Source organism: Bufo gargarizans, chromosome 1, assembly GCF_014858855.1.
Source record: "Bufo gargarizans isolate SCDJY-AF-19 chromosome 1, ASM1485885v1, whole genome shotgun sequence".
NCBI lineage: Eukaryota > Metazoa > Chordata > Amphibia > Anura > Bufonidae > Bufo > Bufo gargarizans.
The window spans coordinates 681,304,774-681,330,271 of NC_058080.1; the positions used below are offsets into that span (position 1 = coordinate 681,304,774).

Genomic DNA, 25,498 nt, shown 5'->3' on the forward strand with positions numbered 1-25,498 from the left:
CGGAAGAAGAGAATATCGCTAGAAACATATTAATAGCAAGACATATGTCATTTGTTAAAGTTCTGCTAAACCCCTACGCTCGGGATTGGACTTCAAGATAATTTATGAACACACATATTGCTCATTAGAAAAGTCGCCCTCTATGATGATAAAACTGCAAAATAATTATACTTTTTGTGTCTTCAATAGTTAAGGTCAGATTAAAAAAATAATAAAAATACTAGAGTGAGAGCTCACATCATGAACAAATTCTATGTACCTACACCTTGCACATTGTTATTTTTATTAAATTGTATGTGTCACATGATAAAAATCAATCGGATTTGTCTTCTGCAGCCTGCATGTGTTCATGTACATTGAAAGCTGCTCAGTCCCATTCAGAGACAAATCTGTCATACAGCTCCAGTCCTGATCATTTAGGAGAGCAGAGAAACACAATACAGAGTGAGCCACTAGAGGGCGCGCATGATGGATTTCACTTGGATTGAGACTGAGCAGCTTGCAATATATGAGAACTCATGCAGGCTGCAGGTGACAATTGGCTCAAAGTTTTTAATTATTACATAATAGATGCATTTGAATAAGATAGCCATGAAGGATGGATACACACATGCAGGATTTGGGGCACTTTGCAAAGCCAACAAGGGACTAAATAAACATTGAATGAAACATACAGTAAGGTCCATAAATATTAGGTCATCAACACAATTCTAACATTTTTGGCTCTATACACCACCAAAATGGATTTTAAATGAAACGAACAAGATGTTCTGTAACTGCAGACTGTCAGCTTTAATCAAATCAGGTGAACGGTGTAGGAATTACAACAGTTTGCATATGTGCCTCCCACTTGTTAAGGGACCAAAAGTAATGGGACAATTGGCTTCTCAGCTGTTCCATGGCCAGGTGTGTGTTATTCCCTCATTATCGCAATTACAATGAGCAGATAAAAAGGTCCAGAGTTCATTTCAAGTGTGCTATTTGCATTTGGAATCTGTTGCTGTCAACTCTCAAGATGAGATCCAAAGAGCTGTCACTATCTGTGAAGCAAGCCATCATTAGGCTGAAAAAACACAACAAACCCATCAGAGAGAGACTCTCCAGGAGGTAGGTGTATGTGTGTCAAAGTCAACAATCAAGAGAAGGCTTCACCAGAGTGAATACAGAGGGTTCACCACAAGATGTAAACCATTGGTGAGCCTCAAAAAGAGGAATGTAAGATTAGAGTTCACCAAACGACATCTAAAAAATCCTTCACTGTTCTGGAACAACATCCTATGGACAGATGAGACCAAGATACAACTTGTACCAGAGTGATGGGAAGAGAAGAGTATGGAGAAGGGAAGGAACTGCTCATGATCTTAAACATACCACCTCATCAATGAAGCATGGTGGTGGTAGTGCCATGGCGTGGGCATGTATGGCTGCCAATGGAACTGGTTCTCTTGTATTTATTGATGATGTGACTGCTGACAAAAGCAGCAGGATGAATTCTGAAGTGTTTCGGGCAATATTATCTGCTCATATTCAGCCAAATGCTTCAGAACTCATTGGACGGCGCTTCACAGGGCCGATGGACAATAACCCAAAGCATACTACAGAGCATACTCTTTGCTACCAAAGAGTTTTTTAAGTGGAATGTTATGCAATGTCCAAGTCAATCACCTGACGTGAATCCGATTGAGCATGCATTTCACTTGCTGAAGACAAAGCTGTTGTAATTCCTACACCGTCCACCTGATTTGGATGTAAATACCCTCAAATAAAGCTGACAGTCTGCAGTTAAAGTACATCTTGTTCGTTTCATTTCAAATCCATTGTGGTGGTGTATAGAGCCAAACATTTTAGAATTGTGTCGATGTATAAAGGAAAGATGGATCTATCCCCTTTTTTTTTTTTTTTTTACCAACAGAATAATCTAAAATCTTCCATTGAATGTATACGTTGGGCAATCATGCCAACATATAAATCCAATACATAAAAAATGAAAGAGGTTCTTCGAGCTACAGATATTGATGACTTCTGTTCTGAATAGGTCATAAATATCAAATCAGTGTGGGTCCATCACCCTGCACCCCAGCCGGGGTGTTTCGGGCCATCATGGCTCTGGGATCTATATTGTGTACAGAGCTGAAGAAAGACAGTTCCATACAGTGTGATGTGGCCATGCTGCAACTCGGCTAGCTTTTAAGTGAATCGGAACTAAGTTTCAGGATGCCAGTGATGAAAACAATAGTGAATGAATCCGCTCTGTATACCCCAAAATTCAAAGAGTTTAAAAAGTCCACAACAAAGTGCCCACCTGGTGTTGCTGTAGAGGCATACAGTTAGAGCCTCTAATGGACTTTTACTCATCACTTCAATAAAGAGCAGGTTCGAGTGATCTTTTTAGTTGGCTTTACTGTTCAACTGTACCTCCCCTGACGCGTCAGTCTTAGTAACTACATGCATTCCCCATGTAATAACAATTCTGGAGCATCTATTCCTATGACCCTATGTTGTAGATTGATCTGTTATTTCTACATACATTTCTGGCTGAATTGCCAGTAGTCGGCAATAAAGGTCCAACTGGGTGTTACCAGTTTGGGATGTGCCCCTGCATAGTCTATCCAACGAACTATCTAATCAGTGAGGCCATTGGCAGGTCCTGAAATGGTAATGCCCAGTAGAACCACATAGATGAAATAGATAGATCTATTGATCGATCAGTAGAGAAGTACATACAAATATGTCTGTCTCATATCTATCTACTTATCTACTGATCGATCAATAGATCTATTTCATCTATCTTCCTGCCTTCATGTCTATCTATCTCTTGTATCCATCGATCTCATATTTGTCTGTTTATGTCATTATATATCAATCCTATATCTGTTTATCTATCTCATATCTTCCATCCCACTTTTATCTATTTATCTCATATCTATATAACTCATCTATCTATACATCTTACGTCTCTGTCTGTCTATCTGTGAAACATGTACCCTGTGAGACATAAAAATATGTCTATCTAATATCTAAGTAAAGAAAAGAGACCCAAAACACTATTCACTATTCCTTGACATTGATTAGAGACTAGAAGAGCCCTTACGAGAAGCATAGAGAGACCTCATTAGTTGTGTCAGGGTACGTGTTTCATGTGCATATTGACAGGTAGTGAACAGCCCTGGTGCTCATTAAATACATATCTGGTTTCATTCCAGCCTCTGGTTCCTCCCAGTTTACTGCCAATTACTTCACTGACGAAGCCTTTGACATCTAACATATATTATCAGCAGATACATCGGTTTGACTGCCACTTACCATAATGAGCTGAATCACATTAAAAGCTCATCCTGCGTTCATTTCACAAATGTCCTTAATAACATCATCCTTGAAAAGCTGGACAAAGGGAATCTGTGATTTTCTACATTTGGCTGGATCCAAACATAACTTACAATGCAGCAATGTCTTTCAGAATGTTAAAAGGGGTTCTCCGCTTTTGTTATACTGAGGACCTATCCTCAGGATGTGTCATCAATATCAGATTGGCGGGGGACGACTGCCGACACATCAGTCGATCAGCTGCTTGAAGAGATGGTGAAGTTGTAACTACGTTACTCACCACTGCAATGTCAACGGCAAGCAAGAAAACCGAGCAGAGAAGGCAGCGCTCGTACAAGCACTGCCTTCTCTACAAACAGCTGATCGGCAGGGCTCCCAGGAGTCGGGCCCCCATCAATCTGATGTTGAAGACCTATCCTGAGGATGGGTCATATTTATAACAAAAGCGGACAACCCCTTTAATTAACAATCTATAGACGATGACGGACTGGGGTGGGGACATAGTGGAGCAGTTCATGTACTTACAACCAAGTCGTGATCTTGAAGCAATTGGAGAATTGCTTGATAGAGTGAAGGTCTCAAATCAGCTTTGAATTTTACAGAAACCCATTGTCCGATCAACCAGATGACTCTCCGCCTTAACAACTTGTACCTTTAGAAAAATAGTATATATCATAGTAAACATACTTAACAGATACAATTGTCAGCCTACTGTATGCAATATAATGGCCAGAGTACAATATTTCTTAAAGGGGTTATTCCATGATAACGCAAAAAATTATAATGAGACATCATATAGTACAGTGATGGCTAACCTTGGCACTCCAGCTGTGGTAAAACTACAACTCCCAAGATGCCCCCCTTGCTTGGCTGCTCTCAGAACTCTATAGAAATAAGTGGAGCATGCTGGGAGTCGTAGTTTCACCACAGCTGGAGTGCCAAGGTTAGCCATCACTGATATAGTACATGGAAATCCCTTTCTGGCAAAGCTAGAACCAGCCCAGTATCTGACATGAATCCCGATATCTCCCCACATATTGCACTAATTGCTCTGTTAGATTTATTTTGGGTTGGCAGCAAAGGGAGAGTGTCCTTTCTGCTGCAGCTCTCTCCCATTACGGCTGAGGTTGTGTCCTTTCTCAGGGGACGTGGCCTTCCTGTCTCAGGTCTCTTCCTGTGATAGCTCATGAGGCATGTCCTTTCTGCTGCCGCACTCTCCCTGTAACTGACTTCTTCTAATGGTAGGTATTTCTGGTGGCAGTAGAAGGATGCAACTGACCATGTGTGACCACCTCAGCAATATTACTGAGGAGGACAGAGAAATAAGGAAAAGTAGGTGGCGCTATACAGATGCTCTTTATTGAATAACTTAGTGCCTATGCTAAATCTTTAATTATAATGCATTAGGAAAGTCTTCAGAAGTTTTGCCCAATTATTCTTCACTCAATACCCCATAATGAAAAACTGAAAAGATAATTTTAGAAATATTTGTTAATTTCTTATGTAAAACTAAAATTTAACATGGACATAAACATTCAGACCCTTTGCTATGTTGCTTGAAATTTTGCTCGGGGGCCTCCCATTTCTCTTGATCATTTTTGAGATGTTTGTACACCTGGATTGGAGTACATCTGTGGTAAATTCTGTTGATTGGACATGGGTTGGAAAGATACAGCCCTGTCTGTATAAGGTGGCACAGCTGACAATACATATCAGAGCAAAAACCAAACCAAGAGGAGGAAAGAACTGCCTGTAGAGCTCGGAGACAGGACTGTGTGGAGACACAGATCTGCAGAAGGTACACAAAATGTGTGCTGCACTTAAAGTTCCCAAGAGCCAGTGGCCTCCATAATCCTTAAACTGAAGATGTTTGGAACAACCAGGACTCTTACTAGAGCTGGTTGTCCCACCAAACTAGGTAATTAGGGGAGAAGGGCCTTGTTAAAAGAGCTGACCAATTTGATAAGCTTCAAAGATCGTAAGTGCAGATGGAAGAAACTTCCAGAAAGTCAACAATCACTGCTGCACCAGACCAATCTGAGCTTTATGGCAAAGTGAGCAGAAAGAAGCTACCACTCAGTAAAAGACACAGGAAAGCCCACCTCCTTAACCTCCTAACAGTTCTGCCCGAGTAGTCTAGCAGCAGGGAGAGGGCTGCTTTAGCTGCTTATATCTATGGATTGTCTTGTTTAAAAGCTGCTATTCCAAGCTGTCAAACAATACCAGGATCACAGCATAATCTTCATCAGAAGAGATCCCTGTTAGAAATCAGGATGGCAGTGAATACAGCTGAAAGTTAACGTAAGCGTATATTTTACCGTGATTATTCCTGACTCAATTTCTAACTGTGATTCTTGTATTGGAATGCCAGCTTTCAAACAAGACCAGGTCCATATGTCTAGCTGCTACTTATCCAGCTATATGAGCATCTAAAGTTCGAGCAGAACTGTTAGGAGGTTAAAGGACTCTCAGACTGTGAGAAACAAGATTCTTTGGCCTGATGAAACCAAGCTTGAACTTTTTTGGCCTAAACTCTAAGCAAGTCTGGAGGAAATCAGGCACTCACCTGGCTAATACCATCCCTACATCGAAGCATGGTGGTGGCAACAACATGCCGTACAGTGTTTTTTAGCGGCTGAGGCAGGGAGACTGGTCAAGATTGAGAGAAAGCTGAATGGAGCAAAATACAGATATTCTATATGAAAACCTAATCCAATGTGCTCCTGACTTCTAACTGCGCAAAAGGTTCACCTTCCAACAAGGTAATGAACCTAATCACACAGTCAAGACGACACAAGTAGCTTAGGCAAGACTCTGTGAATGTCCTTAAGTGGCCCAGCCACAGTCCTGACAGGAACGCAATTGAACATCTCTGGAGAGACCTGAAAATGGCTGACCAGAAACAGCTTGAGAGGATCTACAGAGAAGAATAGCAGAAAATGCCCAAATCCAGGTATGCAAACCTTGTGACCAAAAATGAAAGGGGTCACCTATCTGAAAAATACTACTAGTGTCCAATTGGACTAATTAACACCTCTTGTTCCTACACCTTTGAATTCACTAAGACTTAACTTTTATTGGTATCCAACTAATATATAGTATTCTAAAATAAGTGATTTTAAAAACTGCCAGCTAGCCTCTCAGTACTCGCTGCTCTGTATATGCTGCGATTTCCTGCTATTCCTTCATAGCTAGGAACGAAACATTGTTTCCCTGCAGGCTGCGCGCTGCCAGTTCTCATATGGGTACAATGTTTCTTTAGCTTGCTATTCTATATGCTGATTATTAGTGCCACACTGAGTGCCTTGCTGTATTAAAACTTATGAGCAACACTGCCCCCTGACATGTTTCGCCGAGTACCGGCATCTTCAGGGGTTAAGGCCTAACGAGGACATTTCCGGGCAGGACCCTGGGCTGCTGAAAGCTTAGATGATGAAACAATAAATGATAATTCATGAAAACTCCAAAATTTGAATTAAGAAGGATAATAACACACCTTGGGGGTGGGATGAATTACCATTTCCCACACAAAGTGCATATAGATAAATGGCTAATGTCAAAACCAGACAATGCCGAGTTGGTATGAAGAAAAGGCATTTACAATGCACATTGGAGGGGGGGCTGCCCACCAAAAAGTGCATATAGACCATGGCTGTTATAGAAGCCTGATAATACCAAAATCAGATAAACCAACCAAAATGTAATTGCTCATTGAGTCCGTGGGGGCTGGAGGTATTCAATTTGAAGATCCACCAGCACTCCCCCTGTAGAATAAGTCTATGCCAATCGCCACCACGTGGTGATCTAGGGACACGTTCTATCCCTTCGAATTTAATTGCAGTAACCCGCCGGTCATGGGCTGCCTGTATGTGTCTAGCGACAGGGGAGTCTTTGTTCTTTCGTGCATCATTAAGATGTTCTCCTATGCGGCGGCGAAATTCCCTACAAGTTTTTCCTACGTACCGTATGCCGCACTCACAGGTCAATAAATATATCACCCCCATGGTGCAGCAATTAATAAAATCACATATGAAATGGACGTACTCTGTTGTGCCATCAGTGAAGGATTTTCCCTGTGCTATGATATCACAAAAGATGCAATTGCCACATCTAAAGCAGCCCTTGATCGGATTCTCCAGCCACGTACGTGGTCTGTCTGGTGCACTAAAGTGGCTGTGTACGAGGTTATCCCTCAAGCTTGCACCCCTCCTATATGTATTGTAAATGCTGGTTGGGGGCCTAACACATCCTCCAGGTCAGGGTCCATAAGTAGGGTTTTCCAGTAACTGTGTATTTTGTTTCTTACTTCCGTTTCTGCTGCGTCAAAAGTCCCTATTGCCCTCACTGTGTTAGGTGTGTCCTGACTAGAACGAGCTGTAGGATGTAGCAACGTTGTGCGTGTTTGTGCTCTCTGGTATGATGCGTGTAAGATTTTGTCGGGATAACCCCGTACCTGAAATCTTTCCCTGAGGTCTCTGGCCTGGCGTCTGAATTCAATTTGCTCTGAGCAATTTAGTTTTAGATTCAAGTATTGACCTGTGAGTATTCCGCGTTTAAGTGGAGTAGGATGGTTACTCTCCCACGTTAGTAGAGATTTAGTTACGGTGGGTTTTCGATATATGGTAGTTTATAAGCCCCCCTGGCCATCCTTGGAGATTGATATGTCCAAAAACGGAAGATGGTCCTCCACTAAGACAGAGGTGAATCTCGGGTTGACGGAATTTGCATTTAGTTTCCTGACAAAGTTGTCAAAGTCAATCTCTGTCCCGCTCCAAATGACAAAAATATAGTCTATGAAGAGGGACCAGAGTACGACAAAGTCAAGTCCCGCCACGGGGACCTCTCCAAAAACTATAGTCTCCTCCCATCAGCCCAGGAGCAAATTTGCATATGAAGGCACACAAGTACTGCCCATTGCAGTACCCCTGAGCTGGTGGTAGATACGACTGTCAAAGAGAAAATAATCTCAGCCGTTTAAGGACAAAGGTATTATGTGAGAGATATTGTTGGCCTCTGGCCTTCAAGAAGTACGCAGATGCACTTATGCCCTCGTCATGTGGAATGGAGGCGTACAGGGCCTCTACGTTCCACAGTGATACCCTCAAATTTTGTGAGGAGGTCCCACATCTCCCTAATGTAAGAGGGAAGGCTTTGTACAAATGGCCGTACAATTTGGTCTACATATACCCCCACATTTTTTTGTGATAGACTGCCTACCCCCGACACAATAGGGCGCCCCCTTAGGGGGGCAGTGCCCTTGCATACTTTATGTAGTCAGTAAAAGGTAGCAATAACAGGGTGGAGGGGATACAGGTAATCAAATTCGTCATTGCTGATCAATTGGTCGTACTTGGCCTTCATGAGAAACTCCCATAATTTAGCTTGAAATTGTCTAGTTGGGTCTGTCGCCATCATCTCATAGCCTGTTCTATCCTTCAAAATCTCAGTGCACATATCCCTATACTTGGATGTGTCAATCACAACGATGAAAAGAAAAAAGATAACACTTGGCACCTGCGCGTTGTGAATTATTTTACAAACTTTGATATGTAAACATCTAGGTGCCAGCACCATATTTTAATGGCTTCACATTAATATCATGACATCTTCAACAGATTGAAGGGGGGAAACGTGACATAAAATGCGAAAAATTGAAAGGGTCTGAAGATTTTCTAAATGAACTGTTTAAGCAATTGCAAAATTATTAAGACATAGGTGCTGGTTTTAATATTTTTTGTGGGGCAAATCAGCCATAACGATAGGCAGCAAGTGAACATGCAGTTCTTAAAACAGATATGTTTCAAGTAGAAGAAATGGACAAGCGCAAAGATCTGAATGACTTTGACAAGGGCCAAACTGTGATGGCGGGATCAGAGCATCTCCAAAATGGCAGGTTTTGTGGGGTGTTCCTGGTATGCAGTTAGTATCTACAAAAAGTGGTCCAAGGGAGGACAACCAAGGAACAAACAACAGGGTCATGGAAACCCTAGGCTCACTGATGCACATAGGGAACGAAAGATAGCCGATCTGATGAATAGTTGTTGATGTAGAGCATGGTTGGACAAGGTCCACCATAGCAGAAGCCGCTCTCACAGATCAATTTCTTAAAGATAGAGATGTCCTGAGAAGAGGACCCTACCTTTAATGTTCATATACCCTAGTTGAGCATATGGACAGGGATTGTTTTCATGAGCGAGCCCCATTAACTGTGCACAAAATAGGTCGGAAGAGCACCAATTAGAAAGCATTGACCCGCTTAAAGCTCATATGAAAGCCAGCATAATATACTCAACAATATTGTTTTCTATAACTACAATAATGAGTCTTATTTCCATTACAAAAATAAAGTCGTGCTCCTCACGGAATGTTCATTGGAAATCTTCCTGGTTACCAAGATATGAATATATCCTTAATATGAAGGAAATAAAATGCACTGTACGCTAAATATACACCAGAGAACAAAAGAGACGTGCAATAATTCCTTTTACTGCAGCGGAGGCACCATAAAGCCAGCTACACGTGTAATAGAAATCATAGATCACAAGAGAAATATAGCAGACACACAAAATAATAAAAGGGATTTCACATAGGAGATGGATGAAAGGTTCTTACCTATCGTGGGTAATTTGCAGTTCTCCTAGCAGCTGACTTTTAAACCATTCATCGAAGTCCACGGTATCAAATAATTCATATGCAGTCAGTCCTACAGCATTGTAAACTGAGGAAAGAGAAAAAAAAAATGAAAATTGTTGGTATTTACGGAAAAAAAGATGCTGCTGATATTCTGCAAGACAGAGCATATAATAAGAAACAGCTTTTCTACCCACTAAGAGAAGAGAACATACTTCACATTGCACCCACAAACAAGAGGCTTTCACATCAGTGAATCACCTATTGTATGTCTCCTGGCATGGAATATAAACCTCCTTGTGCCTCATCATCTTGCATATTACATTATTTAAAGTTTAACTTTGGGCAAAAATATATATAATTTGGCCTTCACCTTGATTAGGGTTCATTTTCCTCTACTGCAAAACCTACCCATCGGGGCATCGAGGAGACCTTGCACTATTAAAAGAAAATTATGGTCCACTCTGGTCTTCAAGTACTTTCTCTGCTACATAACACATGGTCCAGCAGTGAGAGTACCCCATTGAAAGGGTGTCCCATATGGGTATTTATGGCATATTGATAGGCTATTCCATAAATGTGCTATAGGCGCAGGTCCTGCCTCTGGGGGAAGGAAGGGGTGGCCACACAGCATGGTGCCCTCTCCATTCACTGCTATGGAACAATCATGCTTGCTTGGCTATTTCCAGAGGTCCTATAGCAGTGAATGAAGAGGACACCACCCATGTGCAGAGTGCTTACCATTCACAGAAGGGCCCAGCTCTTGAGATAGGAGCGGGTCTCTGAGTTGGGACCCACGCATATGGGACAGTTATGGCATATTCTATCATAATGCCATAAATGTTCAATTAGGATAAAGTAAAAAAATATATTTGTACAGTGTTAGCCGGGAAATAAAAGATAATAAAAACTATTGAGATTCCTGAGTGGTTGATACCTTTTAATGGCTACTTGAAAAGGTGATGGCTCAAATGTAAGGCTACTTGGGTCTCTTCCTCAGGTGTAATTTAAGACAGTATCTGAAGATTCACATATTTATACATGACAACCTTTGACACATCTAGATCAGGAATGAATGTGTCTTATGGAGGTATGTCCTTCTACATCTCTTAAAGGGGTTGTCTCACTTCGGCAAGTGGCATTTATCATGTAGAGTAAGTTAAGACAAGGCACTTCCTAATGTATTGTCGTTATCCATATTGCTTCATTTGCAGGCAGGATTGGCTTTTCCATCACAATATACACTGCCATGGTTATGGCCACCCTGCAATCCAGCATCGGTGGCTGTCCTTGCACACCATAGGAAAAAGCACCAGCCTATTTGACTTCCCATGGTCTCAGCCACCAGTGAGGCTGACACTTTTTCCTATAGCGTGCAAGCACCGCCACCGATGCTGGATTGCAAGGTGGTCATAACCATGGAAAAAAGCAGTGTATAATGTAATGGAAAAATGAATCCAGCCAACAATCGAGGCAATATGGATAATAACAATACTTTAGTAAGTGGCTTGCATTAATTTCCTCTACATAATAAATAATATATGCTGAAGTTAGACAACCCCTTTAAGAGATGTGCCCCTCAGACCTCTGGGGTTCATTGCATTCATGGACTGGATATCTATTAGAGGACAATAAAACTTTCACACTCCATAACTATAATCCTCATCTATAAGTGCTACAACTGTGTGCTTTCTCCTCCAATCATATTGAGCTGCTTAACATCACTTGTGTCATCTACCTCATTATTCCTAAGTACTTTGGTGTAAAAATCTGTGAATCTTCAGATATTGTGTTAAAAGACACCTGAAAAAGAGGCCCAAGTAGCCTCAAAGCTTGCAACTGTGTCATCATCTTTTCAGCTAGCCATTAAATGGTATCATCTGCTGAGGAATCTCAGTTAGGATAATCCCTTAAAGGAGGGATTCAAGATTGATAGGCAGCAGGTGAGGAGAACCCGTTAGATCCATGTCTCTACCGATGATAGATCCAGATTGTACCGCAAACAAACCCAATTCAAGGACTAAATAATGCCTACTCAGACATACCTTCTTCATTTCAATGGAAGGTAACATTCAATGCATGGCTGCCCTTCCAACAGGGAAGCGTTCCCTCTTTCTCTAATCGGAAGAAGGTGCAGTAGATGTACTTTACTTACCACACATTAACTTCCTTGGGTCTGATCTATTTAGGGCCTTCAGAGCGAAGTGCTTTTTTTATATTTCCATCAACACATACAAAAACACACAACCAATAGCCATAGCCCTTTATTTTCCTGTCAACAATTGAGTTGTATTTTTTGGCATAATTTTTTTTTTTTGGGGGGGGGGGGGTTTAAAAATAATAATATGTCCACTTTATTCTACATGCAGTTATAATTTCAACAGTAAGAGTGTAAGAGTAACAGTAAGGATTTATTATTTAATTGAAATATATATATATATATCTTTTTATTTTATTTTTTTTCATGAAAGAATGGGTCTATTTTAAGAGGTTGTCCGGCCTGGAGCTGACAACCCCTGGGGTCCTCCTCCTTCCCTGTGAACATAAAAAAAAAAAAAAAAAAAAGCACACACCTGTCCACAATCCAGGTGCCTCTGTTTTCCTAGCCTTTTCCGGTCCCTGCAGGACCAGGAAGCTGCTTGGTCCATGACCACTGCAGCCAATCCCAGGCCTCATCATTCACAGCGGCTTGAATGATATATTACTGCTGTGACATAGCGTTCAAGCTGCTGTGATTCTCCACCGCTGTTCCTAGTCCTGCGGGAGCAAAGCTGCAGCAGGACCGCAGACAGGAGATTGTGGGTTTTATTATGTTCAGGAGGACAGAGAAGGACCCCAGGGGTTGTTGGCTCCAGGGCTGGACAACCTCTTTAATCTATTAAAGTCTATGGACACCTTTGGGGGTATATTTTTTGTTATCATTGAAATTTACTCCCTTTAGGCTAAAAAAAAACCACAAAAAACATTGTTTTTCAATTGGTCTTTATTAAAAATATTCAACAGTTTTTCCTACTGCTTTCACTTTCAGTGCATCTACAGACCATTGTTTTCCATTGAATCTGTCTGAAGCTGCTCTGGCGGCTCAATCTTTAGCCGTTATTTCTGAACCCCTGACGGCTCCTAAACAACCATTTAAGGTAAATTCTTATCAAACCTTTTTATAAACTTAATTTCATTTTCTATCTCCCACTCGGGGGACTTGGAGACTGCGACCAGTCGATTCCTACTTAGTATTCCAAAGCCTCATTGCCGGCCAGTGATAAATTTATCTAATAGGCAGATGGCAAAGTTAGGCCCCCAGCTGCCATGGAAACATATCGGCAACCAGCGATCGGGTCGCATGGAGCTCTGGGTCTGACAGAGGTAGACCCCCTCCCCGGCCAAGCTACTCAGATGGCAGTTTGAGTTTCATGTTTCTCTAATCCTTGGTGTAACAGTAAGAGCTCATGATTCATAACCACAATTCCTAAATACATGCATTACCAATGAGACGAATGTGAAAGAATTAATGGTAAACTCGAGAAATGACATCATTTCTAAAAACTACTAATTTGTCATGAACACAGATTACCTACCAGTTTCTTTAATAAGTATCGCATTTAAGTCTTCTAACGGAGTGGGACCTGGAAAAAAATAGGAATCATTATCAACATACGGCAGAATATAAAATTGTCCTTCATAATTATAAAGGGGCACAAAAGAAATCATTTGTAATTCTGCAAAAGTCGTAGAAAAATCTGATACAGAAAATAGGACGTCCTCACCTCAGTATTCTCCACCTGCAGCTGGGATCTGACTGGGGTAAGGTTTCCATTGCAGGAAGCTACCACACAGAGACAAAGGTCCTAAAGTTGACCGCTGGTCAGCTGCTATCTCTCTAGACTCCAACATGTATGGTCCATTAGACCGAATATGCACGTTTATTCGAACAGGTAGGCTGGAATAAGCTGCTGCCACACACCCTGGCAGGGAACAAAGGATTGACCATGTAGAAATCCAACATGCCCAATCTTGCTTTCCCTGACATCTGAATCCCTTATCACTAATATGAACAGCAGGGTTAAAGGGGTTATCCAGGAATTCATCTCAGGATAGGTCCTCATTATCACATCGGCGGGGGTCCGAGTCCCTCACCCCCACCGAACCAGATGTTGCAGGGAGTCCCTGCGTTCACCGGAGCGCTGACTTTCCAAGCACAGCGTCGCACATTGTATAGTAGCTGTGATTGGTATTGCAGCTCAGTCCCATTGACTTGAATAGGGCTGAGCTGCAACTAGGCGATGTGGCCGATGTATGGCGTCGTCTCTGGCCTAGGAAGTGCCGGCCTCTTCCGACAGCTTATCGGTGTCAGATCCCAACCGATCAGATACTAATGACCTATCCAGAGAATAGGTCATCTGGTCATCAATATAAATTCCAGGGTAACCCCTTTAACTTTTGCCAATATTCCTACACTCTTAAGGATAACAGGGAATAGGCAGACGTAAAAACTGATCTCTCTTGGGTCACATATAAAAGTCTTCCTTTTTTTTTATTTTTCTGTTCACTTCAGATTTAATATCCTGTATCAGGTCCTCGGCAGCACAACATCTAATGTAAGTAACCATGAAACCTGCACAAGACAAATGCTATGAAGCATTTGCAGTTATTCATCCGCAGTCTTAGGCTTACAGAGGTTGAGCAGTGCAAAGATATTGATGACTTAGGCTACTTTCACACTCGCGTTTTGGCTTTCCGTTTCTGAGATCCGTTCAGAGCTCTCACAAGCGGTCAAAAACGGATCAGTTTTGCCCTAATGCATTCTGAATGGAGAAGAATCCGCTCAGAATGCATCAGTTTGCCGCAGTTCGGTCTCAATTCCGCTCTGGAGACGGACACCAAAACTCTGCTTGCAGCGTTTTGCTGTCCGCTTGACGAAACTGAGTTTTCTCTGACACAATCTGGCACAATAGAAAACGGATCCGTCCCCCATTGACTTTCAATGGAGTTCAAGACGGATCTGTCATGGCTATAGAAGACATAATACAACCGGATCCTTTCATGACGGATGCATGCAATTGTATTATCGTAACGGAAGCGTTTTTGCAGATCCATGATGGATAGGAAGTAGCCTTATCCTCAGGAAAGGTCATCAATACCAGAGCCGCGGGGGTCCAACTCCCAGCACCCCTCGCTGATCAGCTTTTTGAAGAGGTAACTGCACTTGTGAGAGCGCCGTTTCGGCTTTAAAATTACCTGTGCGCCGTCTCCTTTGCAGTGGCGGCACAGTGTAATTACAATACATTCACCTGAAGGGGACGCACAGGTGTAATTACACTGTGCTGCCTCTACAAGCGAGAAGACACAGGTAATTTGGAAGCAGTGTTCGCACAAGTGCCATTACTTCTTCAGAGAGTTTATCGGTGCTGGGAGTCGGCGATCTGATACTGATGAGTTATCCTGAGGATGGGTCATCTATATCTTTGCACTGCACAACCCCTTTAGAGGGAACCTGTCAAATTGAACATAGTGTTTGAGCTGCAGGCAGCGTGCTATAGAGCAGGAGGAGCTGAGCAGTCTGTTTAGTATACCTTCATTTACATCCCTGCTCCTTCTAGGCTTAGGAGTCCAGCGGGCAGCCCTATCAGTGATTAACCCCTTAGTGACCAGCCTGTTTTGGGCCCTACTGACCAACCATTTTTCTTCCTTTTTTCATCGTCGCCTTCCAAGAGCTATAAGGCCCCTTTTACACGGGCGAGTTTTTCGCGTGGGTGCCAAGCGTGACGTGAACGCATAGCACCCGCACTGAATCCTGACCCATTCATATCAATGGGTCTGTGTACATGACCACATTTTTCACACATCAGTTCTGCGTTGCGTGACAATCGCAGCATATTCTATATTCTGCGTTTTATACGCAGCCCTGGTCTCATAGAAGTGAATGGGGCTTCAGTGAATAACGCATTGCATCCGGATGTAACCTGGATGAAGTCCGGATGCAATGCGCTTTTTATTGATGGTTGGTAGGAGATGCTGTTTGTAAACCTTCAGTTTTTTTTTTTTTTTTTACACGTGTGAAAAACGCATCAAAACTGATTACACCTGCGTGGAAAAAACGGAAACACTGAACTTGCTTGCGAAATGGTGCGAGATTCACTGAACGCATCCTGAGAGGATCCGTATCGTCCGTGTGAAAGAGGCCTATCTTTTTTTATTTTTTTGTCTGTAGTTTTTAATGGCGCCATTTTGGGGTACACATAACTTTATGATTAACTTTTAATAACTCTTTTCTCAAGACCCATAACTTTTTTCTTTTTCTTTTTATGGAGTTGTGGGAGGGCTTGATTTTTGCGGGATGACTTGTACTGTAGCTTTCATTGGTATCATTTTGGGGTACATAACACTTTGTGATCACTTGTTATTATGTTTTTTCAGTGGCGACTACAAATAAATTAGCAATTCTGTCATTTTTTTATAGTGTTCACCGTAGGGGATAAATTACATGATATATGTAGTGCAGGTTGTTACGGACGCGGCAATCTCAAACATGTGGGGGAGATTAGATTTTTGCTAATTTTTTATTGAAAAGTATACACTAAAGTGTAAAAAAAGTACACTAAAGGTAAAAAAGTGTATTTTTTATTTTATATTTAAAAAAAATAACTTTTTTCAACCACTTAATATTCCCACACAGGAACTATAACAGTCAATCTTTTTATTGCTTCTAAAATACAATGCACTATCCCTATAGTGCATTGCATTTTAATGTCAGTGCTATACTGACACTAACCAGCAGGCTGCTTGGGGCCTACACCAGGTCCCAGCCTGCTACACACATATCAGCACCCCACGATCGCACCCTGTCTACACTTACAGCCTGTATAGGCACTCCTGCTGGTCCCGGCTGTTAGAGCAGGAGCACGGCTCTCATGTGATAGCCGAGCCCCTGCTCTCCTGCAGCGCTCAGACTGGGCTGCCATAAAAAGGCGGCAGCCCAGCCTAAGGCCCCTTAATGACCAAAGTAAAAAGGCGTATTGGTGGTCACTGAGGGGTTAACACATATCAGTGTACTAAGGAGACTGTCAATCATGAGTGAGATTGAGCACTGGACTCCTAAGCATAGAAAAAGCAGAAATATGATTTGGCACAATACAAGTCATATAATAAATATTTTTTCCAGAAAACTATACATCAATCTGTTAAGCTCTTGCTCCTTACCATGCGGCCTGTAGACATGACTGCATTTTTGAGCTGACAAGTTCCCTTACATATGAAGGGAGCGGAGCGCACAGTTGGGTTTACAAATTAGTGACACTTTGTAGCAGTAGAGTTAAGCCTCATTCACATGTCCTTGTTTAAATCTGTGAAAAGGTGGTCAGTGATGCCTCTGTGATGGATCCGTGTGTCCATTTTTTGCTATCTGCGTGTCACCCATGTTTCACTGACACTGAAGAGCTGAAAAATAATTTTCAAAGCATCTCTTCCTAATGATCCGTGAAACACGGATGAAACATAGACTATAATGGGCGTGCTGGATCCATGAACACTGACAAAATAGAGTGTGCATCTGTGCTAAAAACATGGACCCACGGACCATGGTAAAAAAATGATGTGCGAATACGCAGGTTAAATAGAATGGGGATGTGTGCTGTCCGTGGAGAACACGTACAGTGGAGGAAATAATTATTTGACCCCTCACTGATTTTGTAAGTTTGTCCAATGACAAAGAAATGAAAAGTCTCAGAACAGTATCATTTCAATGGTAGGTTTATTGTAACAGTGGCAGATAGCACATCAAAAGGAAAATCGAAAAAATAACTTTAAATAAAAGATAGCAACTGATTTGCATTTCATTGAGTGAAATAAGTATTTGAACCCTCTAACAAAAAAAGACTTAATACTTGGTGGAAAAACCCTTGTTTGCAAGCACAGAGGTCAAACGTTTCTTGTAATTGATGACCAAGTTTGCGCACATTTTAGGAGGAATGTTGGTCCACTCCTCTTTGCAGATCATCTCTAAATCCCTAAGGTTTCGAGGCTGTCTCTGTGCAACTCTGAGCTTGAGCTCCCTCCATAGGTTTTCGATTGGATTAAGGTCCGGAGACTGACTAGGCCACTCCATGACCTTAATGTGCTTCTTCTTGAGCCACTCCTTTGTTGCCTTTGCTGTATGTTTTGGGTCATTGTCGTGCTGGAACAACCATCCACGACCCATTTTCAGTTTCCTGGCAGAGGGAAGGAGGTTGTCGCTCAGGATTTCACGATACATGGCTCCGTCCATTTTCCCGTTTATGCGAATAAGTTGTCCTGTGCCCTTAGCAGAAAAACACCCCCAAAGCAAAATGTTTCCACCCCCATGCTTGACGGTGGGGACGGTGTTTTGGGGGTCATAGGCAGCATTTTTCTTCCTCCAAACACAGCGAGTTGAGTTAATGCCAAAGAGCTCTATTTTGGTCTCATCAGACCACAGCACCTTCTCCCAGTCACTCTCTGAATCATTCAGGTGTTCATTGGCAAACTTCAGACGGGCCTGCACATGTGCCTTCCTGAGCAGGGGGACCTTGCGAGCCCTGCAGGATTTTAATCCATTGCGGTGTAATGTGTTTCCAATGGTTTTCTTGGTGACTGTGGTCCCTGCTAATTTGAGGTCATTAACTAACTCCTCCCGTGTAGTTCTAGGATGCTTTTTCACCTTTCTCAGAACCATTGACACCCCACGAGGTGAGATCTTGCGTGGAGCCCCAGAACGAGGTCGATTGATGGTCATTTTGTGCTCCTTCCATTTTCGAACAATCGCACCAACAGTTGTCACCTTCTCTCCCAGCTTCTTGCTAATGGTTTTGTAGCCCATTCCAGCCTTGTGCAGGTCTACAATTTTGTCTCTGACATCCTTGGACAGCTCTTTGGTCTTTCCCATGTTGGAGAGTTTGGAGTCTGCTTGATTGATTGATTCTGTGGACACGTGTCTTTTATACAGGTGACTAGTTAAGACAGGTGTCCTTAATGAGGGTGACTAATTGAGTAGAAGTGTCTAACCACTCTGTGGGAGCCAGAACTCTTAATGGTTGGTAGGGGTTCAAATACTTATTTCACTCAATGAAATGCAAATCAGTTGCTATCTTTTATTTAAAGTTATTTTTTCGATTTTCCTTTTGATGTGCTATCTGCCACTGTTACAATAAACCTACCATTGAAATGATACTGTTCTGAGACTTTTCATTTCTTTGTCATTGGACAAACTTACAAAATCAGTGAGGGGTCAAATAATTATTTCCGCCACTGTATGTGGAACACTGACGTGTGAATGGGGCTTTAGCGTAACTCTAGTAATTTCTTCTAATTTCTGAGATTAGTTCAAGGTGCCTGACACCATCATACTAGGTGACAGATAAAACTACAGAAAAACCGGAACTTTCATGTTCGGATGTGGCAGAACTAAAAGGAACTGTGATAACACATGTCACAGGGAAATCTCGTTATAAATGCTGTTGAAAGCCATTGAAAAGGTTAATTAACATGTTTTTGCCATTGTTTACTTAATTTATTTTTAGTGCTGCTACCTCTGTATGTCATTGACAGGCTCTTACCTTGGAGGGTGTGAACCATCTCTAAGAGCACGGGTGTAAGAGTCTGGCTATATTCATGGAAAATGTCCATGAACAGAACTTCTGAACAAGGCTGATGAGGGAACAAGATAAAAAACGAATTAAACAACTCCCAAATATTTCATTCATAAAAATACATATACACACACAAACATATATATACTGTATACATAGACAGAACACTGATTACAATGTGTAATGCTTCACTTCCCCTGAGGAGGCACTGCAAGGAAAGTGAACACTCGCTGTGGGGTTCCCCACACTTTACAGCTGATCGATCGGGCTTCCAGCCACGAGACATCCTGAAGTCAAGCTGATTTTTGGGGACTCTTCTAACAATAAACTATTGTTTAAAACCCCTTTAAATAAGACCTGTCCCCTCTCCTGACATGTCTGGCTTAGTAACTACTTGCTTTCCTCATGTAAAAACAATCCTGGAACATCTATTCTTATGACTATGTTGTACCATTTGTTTATTATTCCTACTAGAAGTTATGAATGAATTATTAGCAGTTTGCAACAAAGGTCCGGCAGGGCGTTCCCAGTTCGGGTAGTGTCCTTGCACAGTGTCAGATAAACAGTGCAGGGACAAACCCTCAACTGGTAACACCCATGTGGACCTTCACTGCAAATTGCTAGCAATTTGTTCATAACTTCTAGAAAGAATAATAAAGGAATGGCACAACATAAGAATAGATGCTCCAGAAATGTTATTACATGGGGAATACGTGTAGTAACTAAACTAGATGTGGCAGGAGAGATTACGGGTGCTCTATTTAAAATAAGACCAGTGTTTATGCTAAGTGATTTATTGCTCTTTTGCATGAACAATTCTGAACCATCCACATCCAACTCATTGATCAAGTGACCAGTATGGAGCACCTTACTGCATTTCTTAAGGGGGTTTTCTGGGATTTAGAAACAAAATTACCTATTCTCAGGATAGGTCAACAGTATCTGATCGGTGGGGGTCCGACAACCGGGACCTTAGCTTATCAGCGGTTTGAGAAGGCACCAGCGCTCCTGTGAGCACCGTGGTCTTCTCGCAGCTTACCAAGCACAGCGTTGTTAATTGTATAGCGCCTGTGCTTGGTATCACATTCAGCCCCACTTCTACAATGCTACTGAACATCACAGGAGCCTCCTGCTTGTCTTTAAATGTTATTTCCCTCTCCTTATTTGTTTTGTGAGCTCCAGAGATGAAGACAAACATGTAGGGAAAGGAAAAAGATGTCATAGCAGTACAGTGCTGGCAGATTCCACAGAAGGGAGACATTGTCTGCTTCTGAGTGAAATGGATCTAGCTGTGCAGCTGAAGAGACGAATAATTAGGCTAAAAGAGACATTAGGGAAACCCAAAAAAGACCTGTTCCTTCAGTTATGATTGTACAAAGAAGCACAGCCATTATGCAAACTTTTATTTTTTTAACTCAGGTACGCTTTATAACACAGCAATATTTACTAATTTGATCTATATGGAAAGATCAAATTTCTGGGTTTTTGCAAGATTTGTGCGTCCACCCCCTACATCAATTCATGCATAATGTCATCTTTGAATTCTGGAATTCATCATCATTTTTTGCTTATGTTAAAACAATGAAAGAAGAACGCACTAGGTATTACTTTACAGCTTTTTATCATACTGCATATTATCATCTATCACATCTGGTATGTTATTCCTTTCCTTCGTAAGATTATTATTTTTTGTTTGCATTGGTGGTCTGCGTCTCCTCGAGGCACACAAACTGAGCTTTGATAGACAGTTTCCATGAGAGCTAAGTAAACAGTCATGTAGCTCTCAATTTATGTCTTCTTTACACAGGGAAGCTACATGTAAAGCCGATTAAAAGACACACAGTCGGCATATACAGACTTTTCATTAATATTCCAACAGAATAATAATAAAAATTGAATAATATTTCAGCTTTCCTACCAGTTTAATCAATCATTTTACCACCACAGATGCAGAGTATGAAACATGGGCCAGTAGTGGTTACCCAATGGTCAGATATAACATTTTTCATTGTAAAGGTGCTGCCACACATTGCAACTGTGCTGCAACAAAAAAAAACATACCTGCTTTAATAGTGCATAGGGAAGGCTGCGCTTTTCAGTGTCCCATTCCCCTGATGACGCCGCACAGGTGGCAAAAAATCTCGGTGGACACCAGTTTGTTATGTCTTAGACTAGGGCTACATGACTAAATTTGTTGTGCGACTATTTGTCACAGCAATGTCACGCAATATTTTTTGTAATGATAGTCAATTGTTTCTCACCGTGACCTGCTGCGACTGTAACACGACAGTTAAACAAAAATACATCCAAGATTTTTGTGCGACTTTCGCGTGCAGTGTTGATTGTCCCAGTGTGACACCATTGACTATCATTACAAAAAATGTTGTGGAAAATTGTCACACAACAAATGTCGTCGTGTAGCCGTGTATGCTAAGGAATTTTATGAATATATAGGGCAGGCTTTCCGGAGACCGATCCTCATAGTAGTAAAAAGATAAAAAAAAAAAGATGAGAATCTTATGATGTAAAACATCATCTATTTTTTTTTTTTATTGCACATCTCTCACACCTTTAAGGAGTTGTCTCACCTCAGAAATTGGTGGCATCTTGGCATCTCTAGAATGGGGCTCCAAACTGAACAAGAGCACACGGCGCATGTGCTCCTGCCCTCCATCCACTGCCATTCACTATCCCAGCTATTTCCAGCAGTCTCTTTAGAAGTGAATGGAGCGGATAACCCCTGCTTGCATGGTGCGCTCTCCATTCATTTCTTTGGAACTTCCAAAAATAGCTGAGCAATGTCCATAGAAGTGAGTAGACATGCTCAATGTGACCTTGTTCACTTTAGGGGCCTCGTTCTAGAGATAGGTGTGGGTCCCAGAGGTGGGGCCTGCACCTAACTGTAATGGTGGCATATCCTCGGGATATGCCACCTATGTCTGAGGTGACACAAGCCCTTTAAGTTTTAATATTCTGCTTATGAATGGGATACACTGTGTTGCCTTGCCAATATCACAGCAGGGAACTTTTGTGTTGCAAACACTGGGTAATCATGCCCCTCCGTTTTTATGGTGATAGAATACTTTAAAATGAATAAGGTTTTCCTTTGGTGGGGATAGCTAGCTGTATGGGTGGTTAGGCTGTGAGGTTGATTACTACATATACCCTATTACACCTCAGCATAGTGGGATCTATGACAAAATCTCAACCACTGCAAATCCATTCACCTTCGGTCCCTGTGTACCCTTGTGTGCGATTTATCAGACTTTATGACAGATGACTCGTTCTATCTTCCTGTATTATGGTAACATGGACATATACTTTTTATCTATATAATAGGGATGATTTTAGACTAGCATATTTACCCAATAAAATGTTTTATATACCTAGGCTTTTTGTCGTGAAGGGATTTTGTAATACAGTTCTAGGCACACATTCTCCTTTTTGGTCATCAGACATACAGTCAATTTGAACAAATTGAACCCGCAGCAAATGTAAATGAAAATCCAAGGCAGGACTCTAGAAGACCCATAGCCTCAGATCACACATGGAATCAGTAAAAAGGGGCTGTGTCTCAAAACATATTCTACATTTTTCAAATCAGCACCTGGATATGAATACGTTTGTAATTGCATGTCTCATTGAGCTAGAAAGGTATGGTCATGAACTATATGCTGTCTGATCTTCAGTTTTTACATAAATCATGGGATAACCCCTTTAAAATGTACCTGTCGCTTCACCATATATGTGTATACTGAGTGACAGCACTATATCTGACCATTATACAATATGCATATGGTAATTCTTAGCAGTTTTCTACTCTGAAGGCTACATCTTTAATTTTCAGTTCCCTCTGAGCTGGTGCGTGGAGTCTGCCCACAAAATACACATAAATACAGCAGATTATGTCAGCTGACTCAATCTGAATCACTAAAAACTACTGAGCAGTATAGATGTGAATAAACCACTTGGGTGAGAAATAACACTAACTATTGGCTGCTGCTTCCTCCCTCCCTCCTCCCCTCTCCCTAGACTTCTATTGGATGCTGTAAAGTGATCCTTCAGTGAGCTGATAGCCCTCCTTGGTTTTAAAGGAAACCTGTCACCAAGTAAGCTGCAGGCAGAATGCTATAGATTCAGTAAAACATGTATTTTATTCATTTAAAATCCAGTTCAAGTTTTACAGACTTTTTTAATCTGCTCAGCTCCTCCTCCTCTATAACATGTTGCCTGCAGCTCAGAAACCATGTTCAATGTGACAGGTCCCCTTTAACTAGACCAATTTCACAGAGAACATTAGTTTAGGGGAATAGCTGATAACTGGGGACCAATGCATTTTTCTCTGATAAAATATATTACAATGTTTTTTTTATTTGCCTGTACAATTGACTTTAAGGCTATGTACACCTTTGGGGAAAAATTGTTTTACTCATTTGGGACAAAAAATCTTTTTTTCAATTGGTCTTTATTAAAAAAAATATTGAGCTTTTCAGTCACAAAGGGTTACCTTTGTTTTACCTTTGTTTTTGTGTGCATCCTACTTTCACTTTGTGTTAGTCATCTCATAACCCAGATCTCTAAATTACTAAGAGGTCATAAACACTTATTTAAGCCACATTCATATCGGTAAGATAAGGATTGAGCTTTGATGACAGTTTATAAGGTCTGAGGGCAGAGATAAGGAGCCAGTCAGCTCCCTGCCTGACGGAAGAGAGAGAAAATTCAGATCCTGCTAGTAGAGAATTTCAGCTCTGTACAGAGAAAAGGACTGAATATTTTTAATAAAGAACAAATAGAAAAATTACTTTCAGCTCATTAAGAGTACTATACACTAATAAAAAAAATGTGGAATGCACATTGCCGGTGTCCATGTTTTGCAAAATACTTACGGATGTCTGAATGGAGCCTAATAGTAACAGTACAAAGAATACAGTGACTGAAGATTTAAATAAGAGGGACTAGTCTGATGCACCTATATATATAAAGGAGAAGTAGCTATTAGTAAAACCTACTGTATCACTAAGACTGTGTCCAGCTAGATTTCTGAATTACCATATTTTGTGAGAAGAGGTTATATACATGAGTTCTTAGGCTACTTTCACACTCGCGTTTTGGGCGGATCCATCATGGATCTGCAAAAACTGATCTGTTACAATAATACAACCGCATGAATCTGTCATGAACGGATCCGTTTGTATTATCTATAACATAGCCAAGACAGATCCGTCATGAACTCCATTGAAAGTCAATGGGAGACGGATCCGTTTTCTATTGTGCCAGATTGTGTCAGTTTGGCTCAGTTTTGTCAAGCGGACAGCAAAACGCTGCAGGCAGTGCTTTGGTGTCCGCCTCCAGAGCGGAATGGAGACTGAACGAAGGCAAATTGATGCATTCCAAGCGGATCCTTTCCATTCAGAATGCATTAGGGCAAGACTGATCCATTTTGGACCACTTGTGAGAGCCCATGACGGATCTCACAAACGAAAAGCCAAAATGCGAGTGTTAAAGTAGCCTTAACCAGCATTGCCTCTCATGCTACCAGACATAAGGCAGCTAACCTATAAGTCAATGTTCAACCTTTTAAACAGGGCTTGAGACATGAATTGGATAATAACGGTGCTCTCCCTAAGGAGATATAGTATCCCTTGTATCTTATGGGAGTCCCATTTCCCTGAACACTAAAATATACTTACTGGGATTGATAGATTTAATCTCCACCTCCATGTAAATTGTTAAGTAAAACACTCTTCAAAGCTAGGAAAATAATTTACTGTAAATGCCACTGTCCTATCCCCTGTGCAGTGAATTGGATGTGTATATGGGTCCTCATCCTGTAAGGAACTTGAGTACGTAATCTGTGATGCCTCTATCCAAATCTAAGCTATGTGGCCCCCATACACATTGGTGTATTGTAGACCGAACCTGCTATTGGCGTTTGTCCAGTC

General features: G+C 41.5%; 1 protein-coding gene across 2 annotated transcripts in view; it reads right to left on the reverse strand.

Annotated features, from left to right (window-relative positions):
- IPO11 (importin 11) overlaps nt 1–25,498 on the reverse strand; it is a 482,369-nt gene that overhangs the window by 341,932 nt on the left and 114,939 nt on the right. For both annotated transcript variants that reach the window (XM_044276158.1, XM_044276159.1), the window contains exons 13-16: nt 19,521–19,611; nt 13,530–13,577; nt 9,937–10,042; nt 3,850–3,976 (exon numbers count right to left, since the gene is read on the reverse strand). In XM_044276158.1, the coding sequence (XP_044132093.1) occupies nt 3,850–3,976; nt 9,937–10,042; nt 13,530–13,577; nt 19,521–19,611 (372 nt within the window). The remainder of the gene's footprint in view (nt 1–3,849; nt 3,977–9,936; nt 10,043–13,529; nt 13,578–19,520; nt 19,612–25,498) is intronic.